Below are 22601 nucleotides of genomic sequence, written 5' to 3'. Positions count from 1 at the left end.
TATGCATTTAACAACAATTATCATGCAACAACAATATCTCACATGAAACAGAACAAGTAAGAATGTATGAACTAATGCAGAACAATAAATATGCATGATTCAATGCATATGCATGAACAACTTATTAAGTTATTGTCACAGTTCTCTTTGGCATGCATGTCCCTATTAAATGCACACAAGTTTAGTTTCACTTTTCATTAAACCTGCGGATACTCAAAACGGGTACAACAATTTCTGAAGTCCAAGATAGGTTTCCAGTTGTAGCTTAACACACAATTTGTATTTTATACTGGATTCCATACTTATTCCTCGACCGATATCAGGATTCAACGTCATCCATCAGAACATTAGAAATCAACATCTAATGTTGGGACATCAGGGAAATCAACATCCACTGATGCCACTTTTTTGGTATACCAATAACAGTTGTGTCTACAATACCCCCCATTCAAAGGGGCTAAAAACTCCTTAAAGCCGTGGTCGGGAGGCAAACCACCATATCGGGTTCGTGGGCACAATCGCACATGGAGTTTTTAGTATCCTCTCGGTTTCTCCAAAACCACCATCCAAGATTTCCACACTGTAGAAGGGACATCCAAGAAGAAAAATATTAATTACACGGTTTATCTTTTTTATCTTTTAAATAGTAATCAAATTCTTTACCAAAAGAATCGTTTTGCAAATCAACATGCAAAACACCACACAGGACATTGTCCCGTTAGAATATTTAACATTGCAATTAATTCAGAAAGCCAATAATTTCAAGATGGATTTTGCAATGCATAAAACAAACCTTGGAGCAACACATGCTCCTGGCCCACATGGCCTAGAGTAGTTCACATTTAACCATCGATGCATCTTATGCAAAAATCCTCAATGAACATGTAACCACACAATTTTCCAAACATGTCTACAAATGCATATTCATTCACAGACATATGCATATGAACACATGCTTGCAACATACATTTTGCTTTCATGATTCATCTCATGTATATCATTCAAAACATGCACATGATCATGTTGATGCAACATTAAACTAACTTCAAAATTCACGTGTTCATGATATGCACATCTATGCCAACATGATATTTAATTTCATACCAATTCGGGCATGCTCGGGTTACAACACATAATTACCGAGCCAAAGCTATGCTGCCCCCCATATATAGGACAATATTAGCATACTATTGGCAGCATGTTTCTCATGTATAAACATGCAACCAAATAGTATTGGACAGCCGGCAATGCTGCAAAAAAAAAGTGCAGCACTGGTCTGCAGCAACCCACAAAATTATTAATGTTTTCATAATTTTGAGACGCATCTAATGATATAATATTTGAATTTTGCCTTCAAATTTCACTTGAATTTAACCCGAATTTCACTTGATTTTAAAGGTCAAAAATAAAAAGTTTTACCGCAGCTTAATTGGCTCGTTTGGGTCTTGTCAATGAGACCTGGGCCAAACCCAGACTCAATTGTCGCCATCTGAAATTGAGGATTTATCAATATTACCAAAATAGTGAGCCAAATTTTCTGAAATCTCAGAATCTATAATGAAGGAAAAGTACACGAAATTACATGTTCAACAGCTTGTATTCACAACCACCAAACTGCATCATGTTTCTTTTTGTGACTTGGGATGTGACCCATTTGTACCCAGTGTGTGCTTTGCAACAAAAGCTTCTTCCTAAGCCATGGCAGGCAGTTCCTCTAGAATGTTATAACTTAGTATGCTGGTCACCTGCTAGAAAAACAATAGGACGTCATAAAGCATTTAATGAAAACCTTGCCAAAATAAGTACCAAAGAATATTTAGAAAATACCATGACACAAATTATCTTAGTTGCAGGCTAACCTTCAATGTATCATCAACTAATGTAGCTGTTTGTCCATTTACAAATACAATACTATGAATGAACATGCTAAATTCTGAGAGCCAAGTGGATACAGAGGAGGCATTTTAAGAAGTTAGCATCATATGTTAAACCAAAGATATCAAACTTGGGGGAGATCTTCTCATGACCCTCTAAATAATAATTATAGATAAAAAAAAGCCCCAGGCCATGATCATGAATGAGGTTGCCAAGAAAACTTTTGTTAATGCTAACTGAAATACAGCCATAGAAGAAAGATTTCAGAAGAAAATTCGTGGATTGAATATGCACTTCATGAGTATTGTTTTTCCTTTTTATTGTTTGTCAATTAAGATCTTCCTTTTTCTTATGTTCAGCTCTTCTTGTTTTCCTTAAGTTTAATTAAAAACTATCCATCAAAGATATAATCTTTGATAGGACTTTCTCTGAATTATCTTATAGATTACAGTTTGGATTTCTTCATATTTGACATACAATGGAATCTACCATGTTTTCTTAGGAATTTAGTTGTATTTTCTTCTCTTGCTAATTTATGCTTTCCTCTATAATACATACTAATGTAGTGATGACATTCCATATTGGCAGATTTGAAAATTGATTTTGTATTCTGAAAGGTGCATGCTCCTACTTTTAGTCATGTTCTTAAAAACTGTTTTTCCAATTACCATCGATTGTGGTGCATTCTTAAATTAAATGAACAGCAAGGATGAATATGAATATACAAAATGAATTATTTCATTTCTTGAGAATCTACTCTTGAGTTAGAGTAATTAAAATTCCTTGAATGTGAAGACCTCACGTGCTCTTAAAGTGAGCGCATTGGCAATGAGATTGATTATCTCTTTCAGTTGTCATTTGCTTTGAAATTATATTAACTACTTTTAACTGCTTCTATCAAATGCTTTTAACTTTTCAGTACTATTGAAGATGTTATTGGAAGATTTGCTCAGTTCTCTCCTCAGGAGAGAGCAAAAAGGTGTGGGTCATCTCATCATAAAGAAATAGCTTGTTTTTCTCCTCTTGAATTCAGATTTAAATTATGCTATTTTGAATTTCTTTGTTTCCTTTGGTTGGATCAGGAAGCTGGAGAGCCTTGAAGTAAGATATTCATTTTTCTCTCTCTCTTACTTGAATTGCAAATACAAAGTTTAACATGTTTCTTTAGGCTTTATTGAAGAACAGTATATTGTTTCTTAATACGTGTGATGCCTTAGGCTCTCAAAAAGACCTTCAAGAAGTTGGACCATGAAGTAAATATTCAAGACTTCCTATGCACAAGGCATGAACTAATTCTTTTGGTGAAGTTTAATTTTTTATTTTACTTCTATAACATCAACAGTTTGATTTTTTTTTTTTTGCAGCCCTCAAACAATTGAGGTAAGCATCAGAGTCTCTAGTATATTTGTGCTGGTCCATGTAGCATGACTTTCCCTTTCTTTTTTTATAATATGTATTTTTTAATGTTTACAACAGGAGTTGAATAACCAGTTAAGGATGTTGCAAGCACGCTCATCTGAGTTAAACAACAGATTAAGGTTCCTTATTTTCCTTTTTCCAGAATTTTTTTCCTCATTCTTGATCATGTACACCTGAGCTCTTGTTTATGAGACATTCACTTTTCCAATCTTTCCATGTGGAAATATCAGGCATCTGATTATATGTGTGTATCTGTATATATGTATAAACTCACATTGGAGAATTTACCATATTGTGTTATTTGTACAGCTATTGGATTGATCCAGACAAGATCAACAATCCTGATCGAATTAGGGCAATGCAAGAGTCTCTGAAAGAAGCTTTAAGTCAGCTCCAGACCAACAAGGTACATGCAGTTTTTGTTTTTTGGAGCTATTATGTTGATCCTTTACTGCTTTTGTAGTTCTTCATTACCACAGCATGTCTTTTTTACCCTAACAATTCTTAAACTACCACGGTGGTACCTTGTACTTGTTAGGATCACCAAATTTGCTTCAATAAATCTCAAACTCAAGTCTTCCTTTTAAAAAGGCATCCGTAGAATACCTTTGGTTGTGACGGTGGGACGCCATGCAATCCTTAGGATTGATTTTCTTGGCTGGTTTCCTTTTTGTGCCTGCCTGTGTATGCTCCTTTTTTTTTAAATATTCTCTTTTAAGGTGTTGGTTTCTTTTGGGTAGGACTGCTCATCAGTGGAAGTACTCATATTATCATCCTCTTGGCAGGAAAATTGGAAAAAGCAACTCTTGCCATTAGAATGCACTAGTCAGGTAACCTTTTCTGTTGCTTTCTGTTGGATGCTCATATTCTTGAGAAATAGAAGGTTTCAACTGACATGCAGTTCTTGATTTAATAGTTCCAGAATGGCATGCATTTGCCTTTGGGATCGACCACTGAACAACAAAGCCATCCCTTATCTTGGCTTATAAACAAAGATGGAAGACAATTATTGTTGAATGAGGACCCACACTTGGTATTAGGATCCCGGTGAGTTATTAGTCATCATATATTTATGTAGGCTCATTTTATTCATTCTGCTAAACTTTTCCATTTGATGCTATCATAAATGAGCTTGTCCTATTCCTGATTTGCAAGCATAAAACATTGATGACAAATGATCTTTTCAACTGCTGTACAATTAAAAGAATGCTGTCCAGGACTTGTGTAAAACTTTGTCTTTGCTACTCAAAGTGATTTCTCAAGCTTAATCAACCAGTTCCAGATTTTCTACTATCTTGGATTCCTGGAAATTTGTGTTTGACTAATAGTATGATTAGTATCTCTCAACATTTTCAACTATGGGCCTCTTTTGCTTTGTGGAATTAAGAGCAGGTTCGCAGAATTGTAATTTAACTCTTTGCAGACACATTTATCAATTATTGGTGCTCTTAACCATTATCTAGGGATACCCTTTGCTAATGTTTTGTGGAATATAAGGCAACATTCTGTCATTTACAGAGAAAATTTTACAATTCCAGAAATGGCTTAAGTATGTTGTGAATTAGTATATCCTGAATTTGTATTGATTGTTCAGAAATAGGTAGCTGTAACTTTTTTTTCCATACAGAGAATTCAAGTGCTCCTCAGAAATGCCTTTTCCAAGTTTCTCTGCCTACTTGGAAACTGGAAAGCATATGGAGATGGATCACTCCAGGTCATGTGATACCCTGAATGAGATAAATAGAAACTCATGCCTGAATTTGCAACTTGGGGGTTTCTACCCTTACCAACCATATAGTCAGAATCACAATTTTCTTGGAGAAAAGAGGGATGAAATGGAAATGAATATTCAAGGCTCATCCGTGGATTACCAAGTTCCTAACTTTGAACCTACTGGGCTGAGCTATGATAGCAACATAAGCAATTGGGCTTCCACATCTGGCAGTTGTCCAGTTCCATTGTTTGGTGAGAACTCATTCCAGGTCAGTGTTTATAATGCCATGTCCATTTATTTTATTTTGATTGATCTCTTTTAGTGATTAGAAAAAAAATTCTATGAACCATGGATGGAATTGAGTTTGACTTGTCTATGTACATTATGCATAAATTTGTCTCAAAATCGTTCTTATCCATTTATTGTGGTAAAAGAGTATTTATTTACATTGCTAATTTCTATTTTAAGGGGTTTGTCGCATTCTTCTGCATAGGACAGGAAATACCTCTTTGTTAGTTTCTACTTTCTCAGGATTTTGTAGCATTTCTTCTTCTGCATAGGACAGGACATACATATCTGTGTGTGTGTGAGATGACTCAAAATAGATCACTAGTAGTGGACTAAGTTTTCTTTATTAGATACAGTTAACCTTTTTTAGTACTACCGTTTATCTTTTGTGTTTAACGACTAAGTTTCCTACTCAGAATTTTAGAATGTTTTTGTGATGGCTGAAAGAACCACAATATAGTAGGAAATATATATTTTCTAGACAACTAATTTTTTCCTACTCCATTTAGAATTTTAAATGGTTGTGTGATAGTCACAACATTTTAAGTACCTTCTACCATTTATGTAAGCAGGACATCGAGAACAGCACAGTGAGTTCGAATGCCAGGAATCTTTAATCTGTTTATTGAATCTGGCATGAGGTGCATCCCATATTCATGGCTTTTATGAACATGGGATCTTGGGTCTTTGAATTTGACATTCAAAACTAATCACAGATTGATTAATCTCTGGCTTGAGGCAGAAGGGTCAGGCCAGAGATACGTGAATCTCATATTCATCTCTCTGTCTCTCATAAAACGTCATCAAACATTGGATTTCAATTCCAGTTATGAACAATAGTGTAAAGCCCGTGAAAAAAAATCCGTGTCGGACACATGCCCGACACGCATCGGACATGTGTCACAGTCGGTCTGACGTGTCGGACTCGGATTTGAGCTGGACCCGGACCCGAGCCCGAACTCGGACCCGGCTTCTCGATCGTTCGAGAAGCCTGTGACTTTAATAAGTCACAGGCGTCTCGGGCGAGGGGCAAAACCCCTCGCCCCTCCTCTCTCCTCTACTTCGCCCCCCCTCTTGCTGTCGCCAGCGATCGGAGAAGCCGGTGAGCAGCTCCGTCCGGCACGCCTCCCCGTCGCCGACGATTGTAGTCGTCGGCATCTATCCCCTTCTGCTGACGACCTCCCCGTCGCCGGTGGCCTCAGCCGACCCTCCACCATTGCTGCTGCCGGCGATCGAAGTCCTCGACATCCCTTCAGTCATCAACGATCTTCGGCTGCCGGCGATCGACGCAGGCGGCCACCACCTCTTCGCTTCCTCCCCTTCTGCCGCCAGCTAGCGCCGCCACTATGAGGCACTCGACTCCCCTCAGCTTCTCCCCTCTTTCTCGGCTCCCCTTCGTTGGAGGTTGACGCTGTTGACCCCGACGCTGGAGTTGTCGGCCACTCCTCGCCCTCGATTCGTTGACATCGGTGAGTGCTGCCGCCGGCGACTCTCCACCGACCTTGTCTTCTGTCCCTCGCGCCTCTTCTCTGCTGCGATCGGCGACATTCGGGTAGTCGGCGACCTTGCTGACGACCTTCCTGCCCGACGACTCCCCTGTGGCCGTGGTCTCCTGAGGTATAAAACTCTCCCCTCTTTCTCTGTGTTGGATGGGTCGACAGGGGGGCTGAGCCCCCTGTCGCCTCTTGTCGGCAGGGGGTTAACCCCCTGCCTTTTTGCGGTGGGTCGACAGGGGGGCTGAGCCCCCTGTCGCCTCTTGCCGGCAGGGGGTTACCCCCTGCCTTTGTGCGGTGGTCGACAGGGGGACTGAGCCCCCTGTTGTTTTTCGGCAGGGGTTTCACCCCTGCCTCTTGGGGTTGTCTGTCAGGGGGCTCTGCCCCCTACCCCCCACCCCCCACCGCCCTTCTTTTTTCTTGTTTGCTTGTGGTAGACCAGAGCCACCATCGTGTGTGGCTCTGGGTCCACCAGGAGGGGAGGGGTGCCGAGCACCCCTCTTCGCTGTCTCCCTCCTTGCCACCTGGCATGCTGGTGGGTCGGCAGGGACCGAGTCCCTGCCACCACCTTGGGCTTTCGGGGTGTGTCGACAGGGACCGATCGAGCCCTGTCACCCCCCTTCTTTTGTTGCCTCGGCAGGGGGCTGGGCTCCCCCCTGCTCGCCTGTTGCTCCTCGACAGGGGGTTCTGTCCCCCTGCCTCCTGCGTTTTGCCGGCAGGGGGCGAAGCCCCCCCTGCTTTCCTGTTTTTGAGCAGGGGCTTGCCCCCTGCATCTCTGTGATTCTCTGGCAAGGGACTTTGCCCCCTTGCCTTGTTCTTGCTGCCGGCAGGGGGCTGTGCCCCTGTCTCGTATTCTGACAGGGGGTGTACCCCCTGCCTTGTTGTGGCAGGTGTGGCAGGGAGCCTCTGCTCCCTCCCCTGCCTTTCTTTGTGCTAGCAGACAGGGAGCTCCTGCTCCCTGCCTCTGCTGGTGTTGCCAGGCAGGGTTGAGGCCCCTGCCTCTGGCACCCGTGTCTGCAGGATGCAGAGTTTCTGCATCTGCCTCCTGTAGGCAAGTGGCCTTGCTGTGTTTGCTTCTCGTTTTTATTATGGCGTATGCTAACATTCTAAGCTCTCCAGGTTGAACAGTGGATCCAGCTCGCCCTTTGTGGCTCGAGCTCTTGTTTGCCTACGCTGCATGCGTACGAGGACCCGCAACCCCTTAAGGTAGGGGATTCTTGCGTGAAAGAAAAATGAACTGATAAACACTATAATAAGAAAGATAACTAAAAGATGATGATATATGTATACATATAATATATATACGTATGTCTTTACCTTCAAGGACGCGGTTTCGCGATCCTTGTCCTTTTTACTTTCTTGCACTTTCTTTTCTGTCGCCGCCACGCTATATGTGCCTAGGCTTTCCATTTCTGCCTTTACATTCCATGTCTTTTAACTCAAGGACGCGGTTTCGCGATCCTTGTCCTCTTTACTTTCCCGCACTTTACTTTCTTGTTGCCTCGCGCTTTGCGCCCTGACATTTACTTGCTTATGTCTGTTTTGTTCTCCAGGATGCAAGTCCTGGTCCTCTTTTACGTTCTTGCACTTTACGTTCTTGCATTTACTTGTTGCCTTGCGCTTTATGCGCCATGACTTTGCTTCTGCTTTACTCTTCGTACTTTACTTTCCTGTGTTGTCGTGCTTACTCTTGCACTTACCTTTTGTATGTGTTTGTCTTTACCTTGTTGCCGCACTTCGCACATATGCTTTGCTCGTGTATGTATTCTGATCTATGTCGTATGCTTCTTTACTTGCTTACGCTTATCGTTATCGAGGTGCAACCCTATACCTCGCGAGTCATCCTTTACACTTGTGTAGTCAGTATAGGATCTCATACCTCACGAGTTGCTTACTTAGTTGCCTGCTTGTGCGTTACGATGATCGGGGTATGATCTCATACCTCGTATGTAGCTCTAGCGTTCTACTCTCGCGGTGCAGCTTCGCCTATCGAGTCTTGTCTCTTGATTTGCCTTTGTATTAGTACGTGCATGAGTTTGCCTCTTGTCAGCTTGCACTCCCTGAGTGCAGCTTTGAGCGTATAGTGTATATCGTTTCACTTGTCCTAAAGGTCACGACACACACTTATGCACTTCGGTTCTCCAAAGACATCGTCTTAGGTGCAAACCTATTTTTCAAGATGTATAGCTTTGTAAAGCAGGGATAGCGGTCAGATCTCCCAAATCGATGTATTTGGGATATGTGTGTTACGACCTCAGTTCACCTATCCGATACGACTCAGTTAGCCTTGTTTAGAAGCTTGTGCATGAGTAGGGCGGGGATCCTTTCGAGGTACTTGCGCCATTGCTAGATCAACATTACCTCGCCTCTGATGCGAGACCTAGTTTCTAGGCTTTATGGTTCAACCAAGATTGTAGCGCCTTCCTTCCTTCGTGAAGGTATTGTTGGATCTCTTACGAGGGATCCATGTTCCTCCTCTTGTAGTTGTACCCTTAGTTACGTACGATATGTTTGGATTACGAAGAGCAGGACGAAAGGTCTATAGTAACCTCTAAGCGTGTATTGACACATTAAGCTAATCCTGTTATGTTGATTTCGCCTAATAGGCAGAATGCTTGCGATTGTCTAAAGGACCCGAGCATGATTAGTTGAAACTGGAATAAGTTCAATGCGGGCTTCTGTAAAGCAGAAGTGTTGGGATTTCCTGCGAGAGATTCATGCCCCTATCATCGTGGTTGTACTTTTGAACAGGTATATTGCGTACTACGATGAGTAGGATGAGAGGCCTATGTCTGCCTCGAACATGCAATGGCATGTGTTTGAGATCACAAGAGTGATGTTTCTACCCTCACTATGGATTGACCCCTTTCATCGTGGTTGTGCATTTAAATAGGTATGTTGCGTACTGCGGTGAGTAGGATGAGAAGTGTGTGGTTGCCTCGAACGCGCAATAGCGCGTATAATTCACCTAAATAATAATCATGCGCCCTCACAGGCAAGATGCTCAATTGGGTTGAAAGACCAGAGCATGTAGAATGAGACGGCGGTTAAGAAACCCTCCGTCGTGCTCATTCAGGACGGTTCATCAAGAGAGAGGATGGATGGTACAAAACTCCGATGGACAATCATTAATGATAATCTCGGGCAAAGATTCGACCTTCCCCAGTCATCGGAGGTTAGGGGAAATCCTTCAGGCCACTTCTGCAGAAGTTCGAATGCGCATCCATTGGGCCTTTGTTTGCATTTGGGGATTTAGTCTCTTGGTCACTGGCCGTCCCCTTAGGAAGCGAACTCAGTCAGTCATTCGGGGTATAATAAAATACATAGCATAATGGACCCCCGAATCGATCTCGGTTGTTTCTACGTTTTGCCTTGTGCGTACCCACAACGGCCTCCTCAATAATGAGACAAGATATAACTTATACACATGATCATGAGATATGCATGTTGTGACGTGCATTGCTTGCTTGCTTGTTAGCTCGGTAGTTCGGTATGCTACTCGTTGAGCTAGGTACGTCTGTCGAGGCGTTACCTTTGTTGGTTAAACTGTTTACGCAGTTCTGCTATGTAATGACTAGCTTCTCATACTAGTCAATTACTTATAATACTAGCATTATGCTAGTTATTGCATATTGTGATATAACTGCTACATGATTGCTTATCATAGCTACTTGCCGATAGACAGAACCATATAATGGTACTTGTGTGTATTACGAGTGTTATGAATACTTGTCTTATGCAATTGCTTTGCTTGGCTGGTGGATAGAGTTAGTTACTCTTCACCTATTATATCTGTGGGATTGCTATAGTTGCTTGTTTAGCACTATAAACCTTATTGCTCTTGTACGTAGCTGTTTGCCTTACTAGAGCCTTGCTTACTCCACAACACATTTAGTTAGATTTGCTAGTCTTGCTTGTTCCTGCTTGAGCTAGCGTTTATCCTGCTTATTGCAGCCTTCGTTCTTTCTTGTCCTTTGCACCCCTACTAGTCTGTTGTGAGACTGACCCATTTCATGGGCAGGTGGTGAACAGGTTGAGACAATTTGCAATGGCACGATGATGCGATGCATTCAAGGCAATGCTCTTTCCTGACGTTGCGCTCCTAGGGACACTTTTGATAGATGTGGTATAAGATTTCTTTGAAAGTATCTCTTTTGATTAGAACTCTGAATTTCTAAAACGGTATTACCGAAACTTGGTTCTTCATTTCATTTCAATCAAATATATATATATACTTGAATTGCAAATCGGTTTATAAGGGGCGTCTGCATTTGGTTGTAATGCGCCCAAGGTCTAGGGGCTTGCTGTTTTGAACCTGATCTTCCGCTGAACTTCTGTTTTAAACTCTCATAAATGATTGATTTCAAAGCTTTCAACCTTTTTCATAAAAGGTTTCAAGTCCACGATTTTTGGGCGTTACAAATAGGATCTGAGATCTTGGAGATCCTTGGGTCTGAGATCTGAGGTAGTGAAATGGGCCCTAACTGTTGCACTAATTCTGCTTTGGAAGGAAAGAAGAAAGGACATGCAATGGTACTAGATCCAGAAGGAAAAATAAGTAAAAGTTTTATCAAATTCTATTTTGGGGCAAGTGACCTTTGCAAAAGCTACATTGAAGGATTTGTTGGAATTTGTATTTCCAACCCACTTCAACTTTCATCAGAGAAAAAGATAGAGAAGGAGAAGGGATTGCTGCACACTGAAAAGGTCATTAAGTGACCTAGAAAGGCTGTATTTATATACAGTGATTTACAAAATACTGTGGACGATAATGTCTGTGATTACAAAAACAAAATACAAATATGTGCACATGTGCAAATTAGAAATACTAAACATAAAGTATGGATCTGGACCAGACGTAAGTTCAGAACCATATCACCTCTTCTTTAACAGCCTCCCTCAAGTTGTGCATGATCTCGAATCATGGACAACTTGCTTTTTAAGAACCAAAAATTATATTTGGTCAGCCCCTTTGTAAACATATCAACCACTTGATCTTCAGTGCGAACATAGTATGACTCAATTTCTTTCTCTTCAACCTTTTGCCTGACAAAATGTTGATCTATCTCGATATGTTTAGTGCGACTATGGTGAATGGGATTAAAAGAAATATTTATTGCACTTTGATTGTCACACAATAATAATGATCTTGAGATAGATTCTCCCAATTCTGTTAGCAAGTGTCTAACCCATGTAGCTTCTGCTGTAGCCGCTGCCATGGAACGATATTCAGCCTTAGTACTAGATCTGACAACAACCTTCTGTTTTCTACTACTCCAGGACACGATGTTGCTGCCAAGAAATATACAATGGCCTGAAATTGACATTCTCTCATCTGGATCTCCTGCCCAGTCCACATCTGTATAGATAAAAATTTTATGAGCCCCCCATTATCTATAAGATTCCTCTTGTAAACAAGTCCATCTCCTACCATGCCCTTTAAGTATCTCAATATCCGTTTAATTGCATCCATGTGCCCAATTCGAGGTTCATGCATAAATTGAGACACTTGATTTACAGAATAGACAATGTCGGGTCTAGTGAAGGTAAAATACTGGAGCATTCTGACTATGCTTCGGTATCTGGTGGGATCATCATATAAGTTTCCATCGTGGGAACTCAATTTCTGCTGTAAAACGCTCGGAGTAGCTAAAGGCTTGAGTTTCATCTCCAGTGACAATACTGCCATTATCGAAATAAGGAGATAAGTTTGAGAGTTTACCTGCATCTCCCGTGACATAGGTGGCTGCCCCAGAGTCTATATTACCATACTCCCTGGTCATCTTGTGCTATTGTTATCTTTGAAAGAGCTGCCAATAAAAGTTGTTGCACATCTCCACTAGATTTACTCCCATCAGTCTGTCTTTTTTATTGAATAATAGAATTCTTGCCTTTGTTCTGAGGGTTGAACCAACAGTCAACTTTAATGTGTCCCCTTTTATTACAAAAGAAGCATATGGGAATATTTCTTGGATTTCAAGTTGCCCCTTTTATTACAAAAGAAGCATGTGGGAATATTTCTTGGATTTCAAGTTGCCCACCATCACCATCAGAAAGGTTCTTCAAACTGATCTCATAATGTAAAAGTTTAGCTCGTAAGTCTTCAAAATTGGGTAAAACAGGCAAACATGTGAGAGACATGAGAAGAACATGATAGTCTGCTCCCAGTCCGCTTAAAACTTGCTGCACCTTATCTCTCTCTGAGATCACACATCCAACAAGAGCCAACTGATTTGTGATGCTTTTTACCTTGTTCAGATATTCCATAACAGACATAGTTTCCTTCTTTAATGACTGAAATTCTCGCTTGAGATACAAAACTTTTGCCTCCGACATTTGAGAATAGGTTTGAGCCAACATATTCCATAGTACAACGGCTGAACAATCATCTGGAATTGCAATCAGTATTTCCTATGATAAAGTAGAAGTAATGTACACGACTAGTGCTTGGTCTCTTTTCATCCAAGCTGTGAAGTCAGGATTTTGAATAATCCGAGATGAGACAACCCCTTTATCATCGTGTATTTCTTGCGTGATAAATTGAAGCGGGGCTGAAGTTGATCCATCTAAATGCCCAGAAAGATCTTGGCTTCATATGAAGGGAATTATTTGTCTTTTCCAGGTCAAGAAATTTGAATGATTGAGTTTTTCAGAAACAAGTTGACTCAGAAAGCTAGAGGAAAGACTAGATAGAGAAGAGGATGAATCCATGTTTTTCAAATATGGATTGAAAACTTTTCGATGCGTTTGGATTATGGATCTCGTGTTGTTTTTTTTGAAAAATTAGTTCTGGTTATGTACCAAAACCACAACACAGATCCCTATGATGCCCAGTATTTTAGAACAATGGATTACGTGATTCCAAAGAAAAAAGATATCTTTTGTGAGAAAATTAAAACAATCGACCCAACAACAATGAAATGGAGAAAACAAAACTTCTGTTGTAGAAAACTAAGATGTAATACAGCAGTCTGATACCACTCTTAAAGAAGAGAGAGATTAGGGGAGAATAATGAAAAGATTTTAGAAGAAAAGAATATTTAACCGAAACGATTGTAGAAGGAAAGGATGATTGAGGCAATAGAAGAGAAAACAGATCAGTTTTGCCGTGATCTGGGTTTGTGAGAACATATCAGTCTTAACGTGATTTGGTTTTGAGAATAAGAAAAAATGACTAGAATAGGGAAAAACGATCAGAGGAGAGAACAAATCATTTCAACGTTTAAAAAAAAAAGAAATAAGAAGTCACAGATCTTCAGATATAGATCTGAAAAGAAAAACAATACTAGATCTGTCTTAGACTGAATGAAAAAAATGATAGAATATAGAGTGTTGAGATTAAGAGGTTTTAAGTTTTAAGTTTATTTGATATTGTTGAGAATAGGTGGTTTTAAGTAAAGTCTTTATATTAAAGGCTATTTGCAATTATGTTTTCATAATGGGCTTAGATGTAATTATTCTTTTTAGCCTCTCTCTATTTAACATAGAGAGAAGTCCTAATAATTAAGTTAACGTGTTTTATCTGTGCAGCCGTCTCTCCCTCTCTCTCTCTATCTTCTCTCTTTCTCTCTCTCTACCTAGGGTTCGGTGCTTCTTTCTACATGGTATCAGAGCCATCGATCGTGGGAGCGTGATCGAAAAGCTTTTGTTAATAAGGTCAGCTGGTTAGATTTCTGTGTAAGATCTGATGACAGATCTGGAGATCTGTCATCAGATCTAAGGAAGCAGGATGCATGACCCCCTGCAGTTCTGGTAGCTCCTCCATCTGTTGCCGAGTTTTTTTTGTGATTCCCTGTTGCCGAGTTTTTATCCCTGTCGTGATTTTCTGCCCTGATTTCCTGCTGTGATGCCGTGATTCCTTGCTGTGATTCCCTACCGTGATTCTTGCTGAGTTGTATCTCTGCCGTGATGTCGTGATTTCCTGCATTGTTTTGTTGCCGAGTTCTTTTATTGTCGTGGTTTCTATGATTATATGGCTGGGAGTAGCTGTCGTGAAGTTCTATTTTTTTGCGTTCTCAAGTTATCGCTGGTTGTGAAACTGGATGGTGAGTTCATCTCAGATTCTATTTGGTGAGCAGCTTTCGTGATTTCTAGTTTGTGCGTGCTCATATTATTGTTGGTCGTGAATATGAGTGCTGAGTTCGTCCCAGATCCTATTTGGTTGCTCGGTTTCAGAAGATGAATATCAGCAGCCCATGCTCGACAGTGTCATGATCTTTTGGCTGGAACGTGTGTGCTGTGAAAGCAGCATGTTAATCTATTTTTTTTGTGGAAGCAGCAGGCGTGATCTCCTGCAGTGTGGGAAAATATTGTGTTTGTGGGAATTTTGTTTGTCGAGGGATTCTATGTTGAGTACTGCTACTGGTTGTCGTAGTGGTTGATGCGTGATGGTAACACACGCTATTCCCTGTGTCGCTTGAAGCCTGTCCATATTTTATCTCTGGTGTGGAAAATTGTGTAGTCGTGGAAAATTAACATGTGATAGTCTGAAAACCAGACACATCGTTATTGTGTTGGATGTATGATCTTGATTTGCAACCTATAGCCATCCGTGGTTGAGGTGGAAGGTTTAGGTCAAGTTTCTTTAAAACTATTTTTGAAGTTTGGATCTGAATAGTCGAAGGTCGTGTTTCTCATATTTCATTGGTTAAGTCAAAACTTGATATAGTCGGGTTAGTAGTTGATTGTGGGTGTGCTCGTGTGGTTGCTCCTGCATTTTGTGAATCAAGCCAATTAGTTTATATTATGGCTCAAGTGGTTAAATCAGATACAGATTCCTCCAATGATTATATAACTCTTAGCAGGGCTGAATATGACGAGCTCCTTGCTTTACGATCATACACTTCAAAGTCTTCTGTTGCGGAGGTTGTGTGCTCGGCAGGTGATGGCCTATCTGGTCAAGGTGATAGGTGGATCATTGATTCTGGAGCATCTGGTCACTTGTGCGGAAATTCGAGTAATTTTTTAAGTTTAAAACCTGTGACTGGTCAAAAAGGGGTACGTCTTGCTGATGGTAGTTCTTCCCCAATTGTAGGGCAGGGAAACATGTCTATTACCCCTACTCTTCAATTGTCGCATGTTCTTCATGCTCCTTTGTTTCCACAAAATTTATTATTCGTCAGTCGAATGACAAAAGATTTGAATTGTAGAGTGATTTTTGATCCTATGGGGTACATCTTTCAGGACTTGCTGACGGGGAAAAGGATTGGTGGCGGCTATGAGGAAGGTGGTCTGTATTACCTACACCAACCAGAAGTTTCGACCTATTCTGCTGTTACATCATCCTCAAGTCCTTTATTGTGGCATCATCGTTTGGGTCACCTTCCAGTGACAAAACTTTGTCGTGTCATTCCTCATATACCTCTCTCAGTTTCTTTTCAGTGTGAAACATGTCAATTAGGAAAACATTGTCGAAGCTCTTTCCCCTCTAGTCAGAGTCCCTCAAGTCAAGGATTGTTTGATCTTCTTCATGTTGATGTGTGGGGTCCAAGTAGGATTCCGAATAGGTCTCAGTGTCGTTATTATCTAGTTATTGTTGATGACTTCTCAAGGTTATCGTGGGTGTTCCTGTTAAAAGATCGGTCTTAAGGTCCTGTCATTCTTAAATCTTTAATTGTAGAGATAAAAACTCAATTTGATGTATGTGTTAAAATTGTTCGCACTGATAATGCTCTTGAGTTCAAATCCAAAGACTTACTTCAAGTCTATTCTGTTAATGGGATTCAACCTCAATTTACATGCCCCCATACCTCCCAACAAAATGGGGTGGCTGAGAGGAAACATAGACAAATCCTTAATGTTGCTCGGTGCCTTATGATTCAATCCAATATGCCTGCTTCATACTGGGGCGATGCGGTTTTGACAGCCGGTTTTCTTATAAATCGCATGCCGTCAAGCTCTGTAGAAGACCAGATCCCTATTCAAATTCTCCATCCAGAGGCTCCTCTCTTCCCTATCCCCCCTAAAGTTTTTAGATGTGTGTGTTTTGTGCATAAGGTGGGTCCGGATCGAGATAAACTTGCTGCGCAGTCTATTAAATGTGTTTTCCTTGGGTATCCTAAGAACCAAAAAAGATATCGTTGCTACGACCCTATATCTCATAAAGAGTATGTTAGTGCGGACGTTACCTTCTTTGAGTCTATTCCTTATTTTTCAAGTACTACTCCCAGACTACAGGAGAGCCTTGGTGATATCCTTCCTCTGCCGATTCCTCCATTTCCGTTAGAGTCGCTTCCTCCTCAGTCTTTGGTTCCAGCGTCGAGTGTGTCTCGCTTCCCAAACCCTCCCATAGTATACATTCACAGGGTACCTCCTACCTCCATGCCGCCATCACCTCCTTCTCCTCAGGTAAGTATTTCTGAGCAAACTGTTGTCCCTACATTTGATGCTGAACTTCCCATTGCTCTGCACAAGGGAAAGAGACAGTGCACTCTTTATCCCATCTCGCAATTTGTATCAGAAGCTAATCTTGGGGCATCTATGAAGAATTTTATTTCTGCTCTGTCTGCCTCCTCTGTTCCGCTTCATCACAGTCAAGCTCTAGTCGACTCCAACTGGATGCAGGCTATGCGTGATGAGATGGATGCCCTATGGTCTCGAGGCACTTGGGACTTGGTTGATCCTTCCACAGATGCAAATATTGTAGGCTGCAAATGGGTATATAGTATTAAATATAACTCGGATGGGTTGATTGAACGGTACAAAGCCCGGTTGGTTGCAAAAGGCTACACTCAGACATATGGTGTTGACTTTTTTGAAACTTTCTCTCCAGTTGCTCGTCTTGGCACTATTCGTCTCGTTCTTTCTGTTGCTGTGCACCATGGATGTCCCCTGTTTCAGTTGGATGTCAAGAATGCCTTTTTGTATGGGGACTTGCATGAAACTGTCTACATGAAACAACCCCCAGGCTTTGAGGTTCAGGGGAAGTGTCAGAAGGTGTGCAAGTTGAAGAAGGCTATTTATGACTTGAAGCAGAGTCCGCGGGCATGGTTTCACAAATTATTTGAGGTAATGTCGAGCTTTGGATTTGTCAGGTCAGCTTCAGATCACTCCTTGTTTATCAAGAAAACCAGTTCTGGAATTGTTGTTATGGTGGTATATGTCGATGACATTATATTAACAAAGAGCAATGCCCAAGATATTTCTGCAACAAAAGATCATCTTCAGAAGCACTTTGTTACTAAAGATCTTGGTCACCTTCGAGATTTTCTAGGTATCGAGGTTGCAAGAAACAGAGAGGGCTTAGTGTTGTCTTAAAGAAAGTATGTGTTGGACTTATTAAAAGAGACTGGAATGCTAGGAGCTAAGCCAGCTAATATTCCAATGGATCCCAAAACTCACATGTTCGATGAGAAGTCTGACTATGTGGATAGTGCTAGCTTTAGATCCTTGGTGGGTAAGTTGCTATATGTGATTGTTACTAGACCTGACATTTCATTAGCCGTGAGTAAAATCAGTCAGTTCATGGACAAACCTATAAAAGTTCACTGGGATGCAGCTATGATGGTTCTTCGGTATTTAGAGTCATCTCCTGGTAAAGGTCTGTTATTTAAACGAAATCCATCTTTGGACGTTGTTGCTTACACTGACGCAGATTACGCAGGATCTGTTGAAGATAGGAAGTCAACATCTGGATTTTGTGTGTTTGTGGGAGAAAATCTTGTTACCTGGAGTAAGAAACAAACCGTTGTAGCCAGGTCGAGTGCTGAATCTGAATACCGAGCAATGGCCCAGATTGCAGCTTAGATTATGTGGGTAAAATCAGTCTTGACCGAGCTTCAGGAGAAAGTATCCCTACCTATGTTGATGATGTGTGACAATAGGGCGGCTACTTATATTGCCAACAACCCAGTGTTTCGTGAAAGGACTAAACATATTGAAGTTGACTGTCACTATGTTCGTGACTTGGTTCAAGCTGGGTATATCTGCACCGATCATGTATCTTCCGAAGATCAAGTAGCGGATGTTTTTACCAAAGCCCTGGCGAGACCAAATTTCTCAAAATGTTGTGACAAGCTGAGCATGATTGATATATATGCTCCTGCTTGAGGGGGAGTGTTGAGATTAAGAGGTTTTAAGTTTTAAGTTTATTTGATATTATTGAGAATAGGTGGTTTAAGTAAAGTCTTTTTATATTAGAGGCTATTTGAAATTATGTTTTCATAATGGGCTTAGATGTAATTATTCTTTTTAGCCTCTCTCTATTTAACATAGAGAGAAGCCCTAATAATTAAGTTAACGTGTTTTATCTGTGCAGCCATCTCTCTCTCTCTCTCTTCTCTCTTTCTCTCTCTCTATATACCTAGGGTTCGGTGCTTCTTTCTACATAGAGAAAACCGAGAAAACCCGTATCTGAAATTCAGATCTAAGGTAAAACCGAAGAGAAAAGAAAAAAGTTCAGATCTGGACAGAAGAAGTGAGGGAAGAAAGATGAAACCAACCTTAGTGAGCGTGGATTGGTTCAACTCGCTCTGATACCATGTTGGAATTTGTATTTCCAGCCCACATCAACTCATCCACCTTCTTTCCCTTGGTATGGTACCTTTACTTTCAAGCCCTTCTTTGGAGCTGTCAAAATGGGCTTATGCATTGTGTCCATTACCTAGACGAATATGACTCCTCAAAAGGAGAGAGCAGTGGTTCCCCTATTTGACACAGTTTGGTTTTTCTCATAACCAGGGATGCTCCCTTTTTTTCGATAGACAAGCTGGGGGATAACCCCTATGGGATTTCAACCTTGGATCTGTCACGAAATGACACGGATCCTAATTCACTCTAAAATGAACTCCAAAAATTGAAACATAATACATTTGGAGAAAAACATAAGAACTAAAATGAAACACAAAGAATGTGAATGAATAACTTCATTAATAAAGAACATTAAAAATACAAAAGAAAAAATACATAGAATCCTCGCTACAATAGACTCAACTCAAACGCACAAAGGCCTAAAACTACCTATCACTTTCTCACTATACAAAGCACACACTCATCCTGTAAAACCCATAATTTTTAAGGATTATTAATAAATAAAGAACTCATTTTTTTATCTCCAAATTAAAAATGTGTTTCTAGCTTTTGAATTTCATTTATTTATGTATTACATATTCATTTGTTCATTGAAGCCAATCAGGGTATAATTTGCATTTATAGAACTATTTTGGGCTATAAATTACTATTTATATATATATATTATATTTAAATATATTTTTGATGGAGTTTGTAAATTATTGGAGTGTATTTGTGTGTTATTTGGCTCTTGGTAATGATTTATAGAGTAATTTGCTATTTTTGGCTAATCTTGTTATAATTGACATTTTTTAAGTCTTTAGCATTTGCGATCGTACAAGAAGAGTTCTTTGTATTGCTTGGGTAGTGGTCTTTGCGGACTTCGAAACTCCTTGGTCTTTTGACTTTCGATTCATTGTTCTTTACATTATTAAGGTAAGATACCTTAACTGAACTTATAAAGAGCATGTTTAGGCACTAATTGTGTAAGCATGATGTTGCACTGAATATCTAGATGAATTGCAAATACAAGTTATGCTCACACACTTCACTTAATTGTGGATATCTAGGACTCTTGTGATTGTAGTTCGGAGATCATGCTTGTCATGATTGTAGTTAGCGGAATATGGAGTGTGTTTGCTGTAGGTACACCTGTGTGTGGGTTTGAATGCCTGTGCACTTATGAATGTATAATATGTACGCAATGTGTGTCATCATACTTTGGTTTGTGCATACTATGTTGCTTTGTGTGTTTGTATGAATTTGATACATAGTGCACATATAATTACTATAGATATGTATAAGTCGTGTTCGATGCATATTGTGAATGTTATATATATTGTCTTGTCATATGATGGATTCATTTATTCTTGTATAGAAGAAAGCATGCGAATGTTATAAATTGTTTTGAACTTGTATGTCTTGTTTGCTTGAGAAATATATGCGTATGATGTACGGTAGGATGGTCAATGAGATTTTGACCAATCCTTACACAATTATATCTAAGGTGATATATCGATTCATGTAGTGAAAAATGCATATGACTTTTATCGTGTGTGCAAATCTTGAACTACGTAGGAGTTATGTATGTTGAAGTTTAGTTGTTTCGTATCATGAAATGTGCATGCTCACGTATGCATGCATAAAACTCATATTTTATTTACGCATGCTTCAAGGTTCAATTTACGAAGTGCAATGTTCTCTATGACGATGATATGATGCGTAGGATAATATGCTTATGTATGATATGATTTAAATGCCACGTGAAATGAAATTATGACTGCATGCGATAAATGTTTAAGTTCAATAATAAACTTTGGTTCATGAAGCCTTATTGGTTAAATGTGTGATTTTATAATTTTAATGTCATATGAAGTGGTGTATGGTTTGATGCTTTGATTGTATACATGCTTATGCCCGTATTGATGGCTATCGACCCTAAGAGTGGTCAATTATATTGTTGCATGTATTAGAATAGTTTTCACTGGATATAGTACCTGTTGAGGAACTGTTCTCAAAGGATTCTCTCTGAGGGTGTGCATGACTAGATCAGGTAATCCGGCTAGAGCGGTAAGTCTATGTGAGGAAGTACATTGTCCAAGAGCGGGTAGCCCGCGAAGATGGTATATTCCTGTCAGGAAGTGCATTGTCCAAGACCAGACAAACCATGTAACACCCCCAAAATTTTGAACTTTATAATTTCCTTGAAATAGTTGAAAAATTCCTTTTCTTTACAGAGTTTATTTTTAAAATTAGCGGAAATGATTTATTTAAAAGAAAAAGGACAAGTTTAACAATTTTGGGCACGTTAGCGAGAGAACAAGGATTTGCCATGGACGATCTGCAATAATACTTAGGAAACCCTTTTTTCTATTAAAAGAGAGTCAGTTTTGTACAAAATTTGGATTTCCTCTAAGAAAACCGTAACAAAAACCAAAATGTCCAGGAGAAGAACTACAAGCAGAAACAGTGGATCCTGAAGTCATCTCGCAGTCACGTCATCGCCTCTGATGCACCTATTCGTCACCTGTACCCATGAAATGGGTTAGTTTTGCGAAAAACTAGTAGGTGAGCATAAAAACAGAAAGAACTAAATCATGCATGAATAATTTATGTAGCAGGTAGTAACGAGAAAACTAAGCAAATAATCTAATCAAGATGACTTAAACAAGCAATTCACGCAAGAAAGCTAAGCAGATAAACTGGAGAAACAAGCTAAGTGCAACAAACTGAAAGGTTAGCATGCTCAATTTAGTTATTACTTGTTAACCAGCCATGCGAGTACATACATTGCACGTGAGTCGAAACAGCCGAGACCAAGCCGAGTGTTCATTATGTTAAGTATTTTAAGATACCTCGGTTGTCTGACTGAATCCTATTCCTATGGAGACGACCGATGGTCGAGAGAGTAAGTCTCCAAAGCCTGATAGGGATGCATCCAACTTCTGCAGAAGTGTTAGGCTAACTTATGTAGCCCCTATCCCCCCTAACCTCCGATGACTGGGGAGGACGGGTCTTTTGCCCGTAAAAGCCATAAATGGTTTGTCCATCACAGTTGGTACCCTTCAACCTCTCTTTTGACGAAGCCAAGTTGAATCGAGCGTGACGGGGTTTCTTAGTTGTTGCCTCATTCTTCATGCTCTGGTCTATTAGACCAAAACAAGCATCTTGCCTATGAAGGCGATCCCATTTTTTTATATGTGTTTTCAACAATGTGCACAAAACACTAATCGAGGTCATAATACATCCAATCGTCGTAGTACTAACATGCCTCGCATGTTCAAGAGTACACTACGAGGAAAGGG

General features: G+C 40.2%; 1 protein-coding gene across 1 annotated transcript in view; it reads left to right on the top strand.

The window, feature by feature from the left end:
• LOC149817597 (agamous-like MADS-box protein AGL30) overlaps positions 1-22601 on the top strand; it is a 45989-nt gene that overhangs the window by 5678 nt on the left and 17710 nt on the right. The window contains exons 4-12 of the mRNA XM_089984842.1: positions 2795-2854; positions 2958-2976; positions 3093-3157; positions 3240-3255; positions 3352-3413; positions 3604-3700; positions 4080-4124; positions 4211-4341; positions 4922-5276. Coding sequence (XP_089840968.1) covers positions 2795-2854; positions 2958-2976; positions 3093-3157; positions 3240-3255; positions 3352-3413; positions 3604-3700; positions 4080-4124; positions 4211-4341; positions 4922-5276 — 850 coding nt within the window. The remainder of the gene's footprint in view (positions 1-2794; positions 2855-2957; positions 2977-3092; positions 3158-3239; positions 3256-3351; positions 3414-3603; positions 3701-4079; positions 4125-4210; positions 4342-4921; positions 5277-22601) is intronic.

This window comes from Nuphar pumila, chromosome 13, assembly GCF_984573655.1.
Source record: "Nuphar pumila chromosome 13, dmNupPumi1.hap1.1, whole genome shotgun sequence".
Classification (NCBI taxonomy): Eukaryota; Viridiplantae; Streptophyta; class Magnoliopsida; order Nymphaeales; family Nymphaeaceae; genus Nuphar; species Nuphar pumila.
Note: the sequence above shows the minus strand (reverse complement) of the source record. Positions and strands in the feature narration are given on the sequence as shown.